This window comes from Mus musculus, chromosome 15 (genome assembly GCF_000001635.26).
Source record: "Mus musculus strain C57BL/6J chromosome 15, GRCm38.p6 C57BL/6J".
Lineage (NCBI taxonomy): Eukaryota > Metazoa > Chordata > Mammalia > Rodentia > Muridae > Mus > Mus musculus.
In genome coordinates this window covers 81,663,889-81,676,787 of record NC_000081.6, presented here as the reverse complement: position 1 = coordinate 81,676,787, position 12,899 = coordinate 81,663,889, and the positions used below count along the sequence as shown (strand labels likewise).

Sequence of the window (12,899 nt, the reverse complement as noted above, 5' to 3'; positions counted from 1 at the left end):
ATCACACCTTCACCAACCCAGAGATCAGCTACACAGACATAACTATTAAGTTCTGCAACTTCAGGCCAGTGATGACATCATCTTATAAAACCAGCCTCTGGGAGCCAGAGAGACAACTCCCTGGTTAGATGCACTGGCTGCTCTCCCAGAGGACAAGGGTTCTGTTCCCAGCACCCACATGGTGATTCACAACATCTCTAACCCCAGTTCCAGAGGATCTAACACTCTTCTGACCTTCTAGCACACACAGTGAACAGACATTCACTACTCAGGCACACAATACCAACAAACAGGCTCTATAAATGCAAACTGTCCAGGGACTTCTAGACTGGGTAGGGAAGGCTTCTGCCCAGAGCCCTACAGGAGCCAGGATGGGAGCTTTCTCCTGAACTCACTCCGTGGAGGTACCAGGATCTTGCTGTTGATGGCACACCACCCAATGGGGTGGACATCCACAGTTCCCAAGTTGCACCAGAAGTCATGACTGGCGTCATTTTCAAAGCCTTCATATCGGAGCAGCACCCGGTACCCTGAAAGGACAAGGGACTTGTGATGTGGGGAAGGCATGGGACCTGTGACATCGGGAAGGCAGGTTCTCAGACTTTCTTCCTTCTCTAGCACCAGCCAGACTTCCTACTTCCTATCCAGGAACTCCTTCCAGGCTAGTGGGGTCCCCGACATACAGAACAAAACAATATCCACGCTGCACTCTTAGAAAGCATCCTGAGCTGGCGATTGCTCCTATGCCCTCATCATCCCCAGAATAAACCTTATAAAAAAAAAATCTAGGTGGTGGTGGTGCACACCTTTAATCCTAGCACTCAGGAGGCATAGGCAGGCAGATCTCTGAGTTTGAGGCCAGCCTATTCTAGACAGTGAGTTTCAGGACAGCAAGGGCTACACAGAGAAACCCTGTCTCAAAAAAACCAAAACCACCAACTAAACATTTAAAATACGTAACAAAACAAAACTAACTTTCAAGATTTAGCCCTGTGTTCTCATCTAAAGGAGGAACATCCCTAAGAAGGGGAGAGAAAGCTCATGGGTGACATTTTGATTTATGAAACCCATTTCACCCTCTAACACTAACCACCTACTAGATACGACACATGGCAAACAAATTTCAGACCCTGCCGTGGCCAGAACAGCACCCACCAGCTGCCTGGATGACAGTGGCGATCCAGTACACCCGGCTGGGGAGCACAGCATCGCTGTTGAGCACTTCCACCTTCATCCCCTTCATGACGTCTTCCCACTGGTCATAGAGGGGTACCTGTGATGATGAGAGCATTGGTGGGCTGAGAAAAGTGAGCCCCATGGGCCTGGGCCCACTGTCCTCTGACCCTCACCCCACATCATGCATGGTGCAGAAAACTAGGAATAGAGAGATAAATGGGGCATGCCCAGTGTCCAGAAACATGGAAGCACCATCAGGGAGGGCCAGAGACACAGACCTGCTTCTCATCAGTGCAGGGCCAGCTCCTGACTATCAGTGTGGACACTGTGGTGCACCTGGGTATCTGTCGTTTGGCCAGCTGTACCAGTGACTCAGCACAGACATTACCTCCCTAATACCATTCCACCTGGGCTGGCAGAGCTGGCAGAGCACACCCACAGCCTACCCCGTCCCTTCCTACTGGGTGGCTTCTCCGACCTTCCCAATGCTTAATCCTTGATTTGCTGCCAATGAGAACCTGATGCTCCTTTAGGAAAAGCATCTTCTTTCTCTCTCAGACCTGACCTAAACCACTAACAACCCATATCCCTAGGTGACAGGTTCACAGGGACCTGGGGAAGCACAAAGAGGCCCGGACACACGGAGCAAGCACTTTATGGAGCATCCTGAATCTTACGTTAAACATGATCTAGTTCCCTACAATAAAAAGGCTGGGAGGACGCAGTGCCCAACATGGCGGCTGCCTGGCCCGCGGGCCGGGCTTCCCCAGCAGCCGGGCCTCCGGGCCTTCTCCGCACTCTGTGGCTCGTGATGGTCACCGAGGGACACTGTGGGGCTGCTGCCTCTGGCGCTGTCGGGGGCGAGGAGAGGTGTGAGGACCTCAGGGTGGGACAATATATTTGTAAAAAGAACCAAAAATAAATGATGCTACGCAAGAACCAGTTAATTGTACAAACTACACAGCTCATGTTCAATGTTTTCCAGCACCCAAAATAACTTATAAAGGATTTGAGTGGTAATGAAACACATTTTACTGGAAGTGAAGTCGGTTTTCTCAAGCCCATAACTTGCCGAAATGTGAATGGCTATTCGTACAAAGTGGCAGTTGCATTATCTCTCTTTTTGGGATGGCTGGGAGCAGATCGATTTTACCTCGGATATCCTGCCTTACGCTTGTTAAATTTTTGCACCGTAGGATTTTGCGGAATTGGGAGCCTAATTGATTTCATTCTTATTTCAATGCAGATTGTTGGACCTTCAGATGGAAGTAGTTACATTATAGACTATTATGGAACCAGGCTTACAAGACTCAGCATTACTAATGAAACATTTAGAAAAACCTAGCTGTACCCATAAGTGTTTAATAAGATAAACAGATTTGAGCCTCCCTGATTTCAATCAAGAGCCCTGTGTGCGGAATTCCAGATTTTTCTTTTCTTTTAATATCACTTTATGGGTTCTAGATGATGTTTTGACATGTGCTCAACCTTGATTTGTTGATTTAGTTAAAATATACTATTCCAAGATTTAACAGTCTTTCTTAAAATCAGTATACTATTTTAGTGGACTTCTGTCTCTATGAGATAGCTCGTCCATTACTGTTACTATTGTATTACTGTCATGTTCTTTACATGTCACTAGTCATTTTTATTTGTGAAAAAATAAAAAGATAATTTATTTTAAAAAAAAGGCTAGAACTAGGAGAATTTGGGGGCAAGAGAGACACATTCATTAGCAACTCAGAGAAGGGCATAGTAGGACCTAGGACCAACTTGTCATAGCGCAGGACAAGCAGGACAATCCAGGAAGGCCAGGCATGGCTTACTGAGGTCACAAGACAGCCTCAGGAGGCCTTCTGTCAGGTTTTACGAAATGGGGTTGAAAGCCAGAAGAAACTGGGCTCGATGTCTGACACCTGTGAGCCAGCACTTGGGAATCCGAGGCAGGAAGACTGCTCTCAGGTCAGCCTGGTATACACAGTGAGTTCTAGGCCAGGCTGAACTATAATGCAAGACCCTGTCTTAAACTGAAAAAAAGTTAGAGACAAAAGAAGCCCTGTTGTAGATGTTGCTCTAGGCTAGCACAAGGTACAGCTGCTGGGCACAGTTAAGTTCTTGACTTTAAGGCGGGTGTGTTGGCTCACGCCTTTAATCCCAGCACTTGGGAGGCAGAGGCAGGCTGATTTCTGAGTTCGAGGCCAGCCTGGTCTACAGAGTGAGTTCCAGGGCAGCCAGGACTACACAGAGAAACCCTGTCTCAAAAAAACAAAACAAACAAACAAACAAAAAAGTTCTTTAAGTTCATCCAAAGCATCCACACAGAGCCTCAACCCTTCACCCTTCAGAAGAACTGGGAGCCCCACTGAGTGTTTGGCATCAGAAAGGGTCTGAGACAAGGGCTGAGGGTGCAGCTTGGTGGTTAAATTGCATTCAGTTCCTAGTGCCAGCAAAAAGTAACATGGGCCCTGAGAGTTAACTAACGGAAGACGGGGCATGGTGACACATACTTGGGAGGTTGAGTCAGGAGGACCAGACATACAAAGCTATCCTCAGCTATATAGCAAGTTAGAAGCCAGCCTGGGATACATGAAACCCTGCTTCAAAAACAAAACCAAACCAAAAAAAAAAAACAAAACCCAAAAAACAAACAAACAAAAAACCCAACAAACAAAACAAACAAAAATAATACCAGTCCATGGTGGAGGCAGAGGCAGGCAGATCTCGGTGAGTTCCAGGCCAATCTCCTCTACAGAGTGAGTTAATGAGTTCCAGGACACCCAGAGCTACACAGAGAAGCCTTGTCTTGAAAAGCTAAAAACCAAAAACCAACCAACAAAACAACCAAACAAACAAAAAAACGCACCAAAATTAAAGCAACAAAAACCAACCCCTCAAAACCAAAATCAGGGCTGAAGAGGACCAGGATTCAGTCTCCAGCACCCACCCACACAGTGGCTGACAACCATCTGCAGTACTCCACTTGTCCCCTTTGTCCCCAGAGACAGGGTTTCTCTGTGTGGCCCTGGCTGTTCTAGATTTTGCTCTGTATACCTTGAACTCTGAAATCCACCTGCCTCTGCCCCAGAGAGTTGGGATTACAGGAATGTACCACCACCAATGCCTGGCACTAATGCCCTGTTTTGACTTCCACACACACCAGGCACACATGTGGTATACACACACACACACACACACACACAGACACACACAAATAAATGTAGAAAAATTTAAAAATGAACAAACAAAATCCCACAAGTAAAACAAGTACAACTTTCTTGTTTTTGTAGACAGGGTTTCTCTGTGTAGTCCTGGCTGTCCTGGAACTCACTCTGTAGACCAGGCTGGTCTAGAACTTAGAGTTTCACCTGCCTCTGTCTCCTAAGTATTAGGGATAAAGGTGTTTGCCACCACCACATCACCAACAAAAATAATTTTAATGGAGGAAATAAAACATGAAGAATAGAAAAAAAAGAACACCCCTGAATTCAGACCAACCAAACTCTGTGTAAATAATGTGTCAACCTTTCAAAAACCAGGAGCAGTTGTGTATGGCTCTTATTTTTTAATTTTTTTTTTTTTGAAACAGGCTCCTACTAGTTAATTCTGTAGACCAGGCTAGCTGAGAGATTTGCCTGTTTCTACCTCTCAAATGCTGAGATTAAAGGTGTGTGCCACAACTGGGCAGTGGTGGTGCACACCTTTAATCCCAGCACTTGGGAGGCAGAGGCAGGTAGATTTCTGAGTTCAAGGCCAGCCTGGTCTACAGAGTTCCAGGACAGCCAGGACTGCACAGAGAAACCCTGTCGGGGGGGGGGGGGGGGGGGAGGTGTGTGCCACTACATCTGACACTACTGTGTATGTGTATATATAGATAGATATGTATATTTATGTGTGTGTATTACATATACATCACATATATAGTTACATATACATAGTTATATATGTAGATACATAATAAATTTTATATAATTATGTATGTATATAGGTTTTGTTTGTTTGTTTATTTGAGATAGGGTTTCTGTGTAGCCCAGGCTGTCCTGGAACTCTGTAGATTTCTCAAACTCAGAAATCTGCCTGCCTCTGCCTCCCAAGTGCTGGGATTAAAGGCATGCTCCACCATGCCTGGCATGTATATATATAGTTATACCCACAAACACATTGGTACTTTGTCTGCATCTGTGTCTACACCCCAGAAGAGGGTATAGGAACCCATGAGAATATAGGTAGGTTGTGAGCTGCCATGTGGGTGCTAGGAACTGAACTCAGGGCCAGTGGAAGAGCAAGTGCCCTTAACTGCTGAGCCATTTCTCCAAGCCTACAAAATAAAGGCAGATTTCTGGCCACTCATCTCAAGGATGCTGTCCAGCCTAGAGCAGCTCAGCTGAAGTGTATGGGAAGCAATGAGGCAGGCAGCCCGAGTTGTGCTATCCCCTGGCAGTCCCTCCCCTGTTGCCAGACACTCACATGTTTAAAGCAGCTGACAGGAGCAGCCTTGTAACTATGATCCTTCAGGAACTTGCCCCAGTCGAAGCCCAGGACCAGAGCTGCAGAGCACAAAGGAACAGTTGAGGCAGGGAACGCACAGCAACCACGTTACCACAGCAACCACGTTACAGCGTGAAGCCGGAGGCCCATGGGGCTCTAGGAACAAGCCCCTGGCCACTGATAGCCACCAGGAGTGTGAGCAGCCACAAACTTCTCTCCCTTTTTGCTCCACAGAAAGGGAAATCATGGGGGCTGGTGAGATGGCTCAGTGGGTAGGAGCACCCGACTGCTCTTCCAAAGGTCCGGAGTTCAAATCCCAGCAACCACATGGTGGCTCACAGCCATCTGTAACGAGATCTGACGCCCTCTTCTGGTGTGTCTGAGGACAGCTACAGTGTACTTACATATAATAAATAAGTAAATCTTTAAAAAAAAAAAAAAAAAAAAAAAAAGAAAGGGAAATCAGATATAGGATGAAATTGATCCCACTGCACCCAGTCATTGGCCACGCCTACTTAGCAAGGGCAGGAGCAGCAGCGACAGCTGACCTGGCTGCACAGTGCAGTTTCAGCCTCTCTGAGGCTCAGCGATCACTATGCCTGGAAACCTGAGAGCCCTTCCCACCTGCTGCACACACCCTGGCTTTGCTCTGCACCAGGGAGAGAGAAACCATGAGGACAGATACTAAGAGAAGTAAAGTGGCTGACTCTTGGTCTCTGTGTGCTGGAGGAGGCAGGCAATAGAGCCACTCAAAGGAGTGCCTACGGTCATTTCCACAGAAGCCAGCAGGTGGAGACAGTTCACTGTAGACCTGGATCCCCAACTTCCCAGCAGGCCATCTCCACCCTAGTCTCCCATCCCTGGATTCTGTCTCACCATCTTGTCCAGTGGGTGTCCCATCTGCTAGTTGTCCTGTTCCCTGGGCATGGAGAAAGGCTCCAATTTTGGCAGACCAGGCTGCCTTGTGCAGGACTTTGGCTTTCTTGGTGGGTGGCTTTCCCTGCAGGGCAAAAAAAAAAAAAAAAACGAACTGTCGACTATGAACTTGAATCTGTTTCTATTTTGCTTTGTTATTTCTTTTGAGATACGGTGGCCTAAATTTGCAGCTATTGTGCTCAGCCTCCTGAGTGCTAGGGTCCCAGGCATAAGCCACCATGCCAAGTAAGGAACTCCTGAGGGTGAGCTCCTGGTGCAGCTATCTAACCTCTGGGCTTGAGTTTCCTCTGTAAACATAATGATGAATGAGAACACTCAGGAGACACCTGCAGAAGGCTGGGGTCAGCAGAGCTGCAGCTGACAGACACATGTCACTCAGGCCTCTGAGCTCTCCCTAACATCTCACTGCAGTCACTGCCCTCCCTCCATGCTCCCGGCTCATGGAGAGCTAAGCTGAGTGACTGAGGGAGAGCCGGAGACAACATCCTGTACGTGTAAATGCTCTGGAGAGAACATACAGAGGGCCTCTCCTGGGCATCTCAGGGAACACTCACGTCCACACCTATAAGACAACTAAGCTCCAATGATAAAGGCCAAGGCCAGGAGTCAAGGCAACACACCAGCCAAGTGGAGGCACAGCTGCGTAAAGTCTGACCTTAAGGAAGTGAGTCTCAACCCCTTTGATTGAATATGCGACCCTTTCAAAGAGGTCATATATCGGATATCCTGTGAATCAGATACTTACATTATGATTCAAAACAGTAGTAAGATTACAGTTATGAAATGAAGTAGCAGTGAAAATAATTTTACGGCTGGGGCCACCACAGCCTGAGGAACTAACTGTATTAAAGGGTCACAGCATTAGGAAACTCGAGAACCACTGCCTTAAAAGACACCAAAAGCTTTGGCCTTTTAAAACAGGAATTGCTGGGCGTGGGAGGGCACACCTTTAACCCAGCAGTGAGGAGGCACAGGTAGCCAGCTCTTTGTGAGTCTGAGACCAGTCTGGTCAGCCAGAGTCACACAGTGAAACCTTGTCTCAAAAATAATGTAAGGGGCCTAGTAAGACGGCTACTGCTTAGAGCACTGGCTGCTCTTCCAGCCGATCCAAGCTCAGTTCCTAGCACCCACATGGTGGCTTACAACTGCCTCCAACTTGACAGGGGACTTGACACCCTCTATTGGTCTTCTCAGACACTGTACGCATGTAGTGCATAGGCATTTATTCAGGCAAAACACTCATACACACAAAAATGAATAAAACATAAATAAATAAATATGGGCCACTCTTTGAGGGAGGGTCTCATGTACCTCAGATGACCTCTAGGAATAAGTCCCCCAAGCTGGCTAAGCCGTTCACCTCCAGTCACATGATGGCTCCAGCCCAGCATCCAGGCCCCAGGATGGGTGTCAGGGGCTCTTCTCACCTGTAGTCTAGCCAGGATACTGGCTTTCTTGGAGTTGGAGGAGTAGCTCCTGGAACACGAGACGCTGCAGAACCTCTTGGTCTTTGAGAAGAAAGCTTCTCTTGTGCCCACGATACCACACATCTCACAGACAGCTAGGAAGAGAACTCAGCATGTGACTCCCTGACATAACTGCTTTAAGTCAAGCAAAACCTTCCAGAGCACTGCATCAACCATGTGAGTGTCAGGCTCTGAGGCTGACAGAGAGGAGGGCGTGAGCAGTGGATGGAGTTCTCTTCCAAGAGCAAGTCTCAGTATGTGCTGCCCTCAAACTTGCAGGCTCAACTGACCCTCCACCATCAGCCTCGCCAGCAGCAGAACTCCAAGTGTCTGCCCCTCCACCTAGGCACCTCCGTAGGCTCTGTACCTAGAGCTGAGGCTAAGGGACTGGAGATCCACATGAACGAGTTTTAGAGAGAGGAGCGTGACCAGAGGGCAGGTGTGCTGTCTGACCTCACACTAGATCACCTGAGGAGCCTTCTGTATACTGCTGAGGCTGGAGACTGCCATGCCCTGGGCTCCAGGGACACAGCCATCTGAAGGGCTTCCCAGATGGGCTTTCCAGCTCCCCAGATGACGCTAATCTACAGCCCGGGTTATAAACCAGCCCCTGGGGTCAGATGCTCTCCCTAATGATTCCTGCTAGTCTTGACGCTCTCAGATTCTGAGAGAAGGGTGAGAAGAAGACAGAGGAAGAAAGAGGAAAAAGAGGAAAAGGACACGAAAAGGAGAAGTCAACATGGGTGGAAGGAAAGCTGGCCACACGGCCCGGCCCAAGAGTGCCGGTGTGAAGGGATGGGAGGGGGTGGGACAGTCCTAAGATTGGAGCCTGCCTCTTCTCAAGGACACACGGCCCACACTCTGGCCGCCCTCACACAGGGTCTAGCAGCCATCCAAGTGCTACCTCTTTGAAGTCAGCTGGCTTCCAGATGATTCAGGGCCACGCCCTTCTGCCCACCTCCGTGCCTCCCTCTCTGTGCCTCCCTCTGACCTGAAGACCACTTTATCCTGTACACCTCCTACCCCACACTTGTCAGCCCACAAGCTATTTCCTGTTCCTCTGTTCAAAAGCACTCACACCACTGAGTCTCACTGTCTTCATACCCAGACTCAGGGACTGCCCAGCCTAGTCATACAAATGTAATAGAATTTAACAAGTGCCAAATAAACTCAAGAGGCTTTGGAGAATAAGACTTTAAAACTAGACTGCAGAGAGGAAACGACCCTCAAGGACAGTGCCTTAGACATCTGGCTGTCTCCACCCACATCCTCAATTCTTCCACAGCCTCCTCCTGCCTCCTCTCCATCTCAGGCCACTGGGAAAGCACCTGGCTCAGAACCACTTCCATCCAAGGAGCGGTTGTTCGCAGAGCTGAACAGATGGAGAGGTGAGGTGGGCAGCTCCCCTGCTTCCCGGTCCTCGTTCTCTGCTTCACTTGACTCCTCCAAGTAGGAGCTGCTCTCGCTGCCCGCACTGCTGTTGTAACTCCGGAAGCTGTCGTAGCCCCCAAAGAGATCCAAGTCATCTTCCTCCTCCTCTTCCATTGGCTCTGAAGATGGCGCCTCCTAGTGGGAAAACGACAAGAACGAGAAGTTACAAACTGGCTAATCCATCCAGCATGAGTTGGGGATTTGAATGTTGGTCCTCTGAAAGAGCAGCAAGAACTCTTAACTGAGCTGGGGGTGGGGGGCTGGCACGCCCCTTTAATCCCAGCAGTGAGGAGGCAGAGGCAGGTGGATCTCTGTGAGTTTGAGGCCAGCCTGGTCTAGGACAGCCAAGGCTACACAAAGAAATCATGGCATGAAAAACCAATATACGGGGCTGGTGAGATGGCTCAGTGGGTAAGGGCACCCGACTGCTCTTCCGAAGGTCCGAAGTTCAAATCCCAGCAACCACATGGTGGCTCACAACCACCCGTAATGAGATCTGATGCCCCCTTCTGGTGTATCTGAAGACAACTACAGTGTACTTACATATAATAAATAAATAAATCTTAAAAAAAAAAAAAAAAAAAAAAAGAAAAACCAATATACGGCGGTTAAGAGCACTGACTGATCTTTGGAAGGTCCTGAGTTCAAATCCCAGCAACCACATAGGGGCTCACAACCATCCATAATGAGATCTGATGCCCTCTATCCTCTTCTGGTGCGTCTGAAGACATCTACAGTGTACTTAGATATAATAATAAATAAATAAATCTAAAAACCAACATATATATATACACACACACACACACATATCTATATACATATCTATATCTCTATCTATCTATCTATATATGTATATATTCATTTAAAACATCTAGGAGACTAGGTATAAGAGGCTAGGTATTGTGGTACACACCATTAATCCTAGAACCCTGAGCTTGAAACAAGTCTGGTCTACACAGCAAGTTCCAGGTCAGCTCAGACCGCACGGTAGACCCCAACACCCCCACCTCTCTCTTCACTCTCTTTTTTCTTTTTGTTTGTTTGTTTCTTTCTTTTTTCTTTTTCTTTTTTTTTTGAAACAGGGTTTCCCTCAGTAGCCCTGGCTGTCCTGGAACTAGCTCTGTAGACCATGTTAACCTAGAATGCAGTGATCTGCCTGCCTCTGCCTCCCAAGTGTTGCGATTAAAAGTTTGCACCACCACCCTCTGGCTAGTAGATCCTCTTAAAAAAAAAAAAAAAAAAAAAAAAGAAGAAGAACAAGAAGAAAGAAAAAGGCAGGTGTGGTAGTGAACGCCTTTATTCCCAGCACTCAGGAAGCAGAGGCAGACAGATCTATGTGAGTTTGAGGCCAGCCTGGTCTACAAAACAAGTTCTCCAAAAAACAAAACAAGAAAAGAAAGAAAAGAGGACGGGAGAAATGTCTCAGCGGGTAAGAGCACTGACTGCTCTTCCGGAGGTCCTGAGTTCAAATCCCAGCAACCAGATGGTCGCTGCTCGCAACCACCTATAATGAGATATGACGCCCTCTTCTGATGCATCTGAAGTCAGCTACAGTGTACTTATGTATGATAATAAATAAATCTTTGGGCCGAGGCAAGCAGGGACTGAGCAAGCAAGGGTGACTGCAGAGAGTGGGGTTGACCAGAGAAAGCAGAGGTCCTAAAATTCCCAAAAACCACATGAAGGCTCACAACCATCTATCTGTACAGCTATAGTGTTCTCACATAAATAAATAAATAAACAAACAAACAAATAAGAAAAAAGAATGGACTGTTTCCTCCAATGACCATCTGTACAGCTATAGTGTACTCACATAAATAAATAAACAAACAAATAAGAAAAGAGAATGGACTGTTTCCTCCAATGACCACATGGCTAAGTGCAAGCTGTGGTTGGTTTGAGCCTCTGCTCAGCACCAAGACCCCTCATACTGGTAGCTTGGGTACAGAGCAAAATTCCAATTTCAAAGAACAGCATCTATTGAAAAGATACTGTTTCCACACCACTATCAGGTCAAAAAACGCTGCCAGGGATCAGAGATCTACACAATAATGTGGAAATATCCTAAGCACCTCAAAAAATTTTTACTGGGCTAGAAGGCATTTGAAACTCTTTCTTCCCTCTTCTGTATATGTACATCCAAATGATCTCAACTCAGAAACAAATTTAAGACTGCCAGGCCCTCTTGCTGCTGCCTAGACCACTGCTCCTTGCAATGTATCCAATAAACCTGTTTTCTTCCTTAAAGGAAAACAGGGAAAAGAAAAAAAGACTGAGAAAATTGAGACCCAGGCTATCCCAAGGAGGCTTTGAGTCAGATGACTAATTGTATGGTGGTATGGACCACAGCCGTGAGTTGAGCTCTGATTGAAATCAGCTACTGATCCTGGGGCAAGTCACTTAAGGTCTGTGGGACAATTTTCTCATCCACGACAGCTGTTGGCTCACAGAATGTGAGGTAGCGATGAAATGCTACATAAAAACGTACCTAGCTTGTAATAGGAAAAAACGTGCCTAGCTTGTTGGGCAAGACAGAGGTAAAGAGAATGACGCTTTGGGCCAAGGTTCAAATACGATCTCTAGTGCTTCCTAGCTGTACGATGCACAGCGAGTCAAATGCACTGCCTCGGTTTCCACCAAATAAAGACAACACCACTATTTAATAATATTTTGGGAAGGGATGATAAACGTAAAACACTCAACAGTGCTCAATAAAGCTTAGCAATTATTACCGCTAGGAAACGGCAAGAGACTTCAAATGCAAGGTGCGGTGGGTCACCGGCTGCGGTACCACGGAAAAAGCGTAACGCAGTTTTGGAAACTGACGTACTTGGTGACAACCTCTTGCACTTTGCAGCTGTGTCGACCCAGAGGGCTGTTTTAATCCCTCCCTAAAGAAGATGGCTGTGAGCGTACGGGGAGACCAGCACGTGAACGCTCCCAGCGTGGAGTAGGAATCAACTCCGATCTTCCTCCCTTCACTTCCCGCGTGGAAGGGACAGGCCGCACGATCCTAAAGCTCAGAACCATGAAACCAAGACAAAGTTCAGAGCCCAGTTTCCCTGCCCCTGGCTAGGGAGGCGTTGCCATCCTTCCTTCGTCACCAGACCAAAAGGAACCTCGGGGGCCTCTGGCCGAGGCTAAGCTCCGTACCTCAGTTTACCAATCCTGCAACTGTCCACCACTAAGACATCGCTAAAACGGCGCGTCCGCCGAGCGAGGCGTTTGGGGCTCCCCTTCCCGCTTGGGCTGAGCCCTTTCCCTCTTACCTCAGTGCCCCGCGGTTTCTCCATGATACCAAATTCAATTCCCTCAACCGTCACCAGGTGCAGGAAGCCATATTGCCCTCGCCGCTCTCCGAGAGTGTGCTCATTGGCTGCTGCGCCCGAGCTGCGGGCCAATCAT

The 12,899-nt window shown here is 47.7% G+C and overlaps 1 protein-coding gene and 1 pseudogene across 4 annotated transcripts in view; one reads left to right on the top strand and one right to left on the bottom strand.

Moving 5' to 3' along the window:
* L3mbtl2 (L3MBTL2 polycomb repressive complex 1 subunit) overlaps positions 1-12,899 on the bottom strand; it is a 24,427-nt gene extending 11,528 nt beyond the window's left edge. For all 4 annotated transcript variants that reach the window (NR_110362.1, NM_145993.5, NM_001289711.1 and 1 more), the window contains exons 1-7: positions 12,764-12,899; positions 9,392-9,629; positions 8,025-8,158; positions 6,538-6,661; positions 5,641-5,720; positions 1,156-1,273; positions 396-530 (exon numbers count right to left, since the gene is read on the bottom strand). Coding sequence is in view for 3 of the 4 variants with exons in the window: in NM_145993.5 (NP_666105.2) it covers positions 396-530; positions 1,156-1,273; positions 5,641-5,720; positions 6,538-6,661; positions 8,025-8,158; positions 9,392-9,629; positions 12,764-12,787 (853 nt within the window). In the remaining variant the exon portion in view is untranslated. The remainder of the gene's footprint in view (positions 1-395; positions 531-1,155; positions 1,274-5,640; positions 5,721-6,537; positions 6,662-8,024; positions 8,159-9,391; positions 9,630-12,763) is intronic.
* Positions 1,892-2,856, top strand: Gm18284 (predicted gene, 18284; annotated as a pseudogene).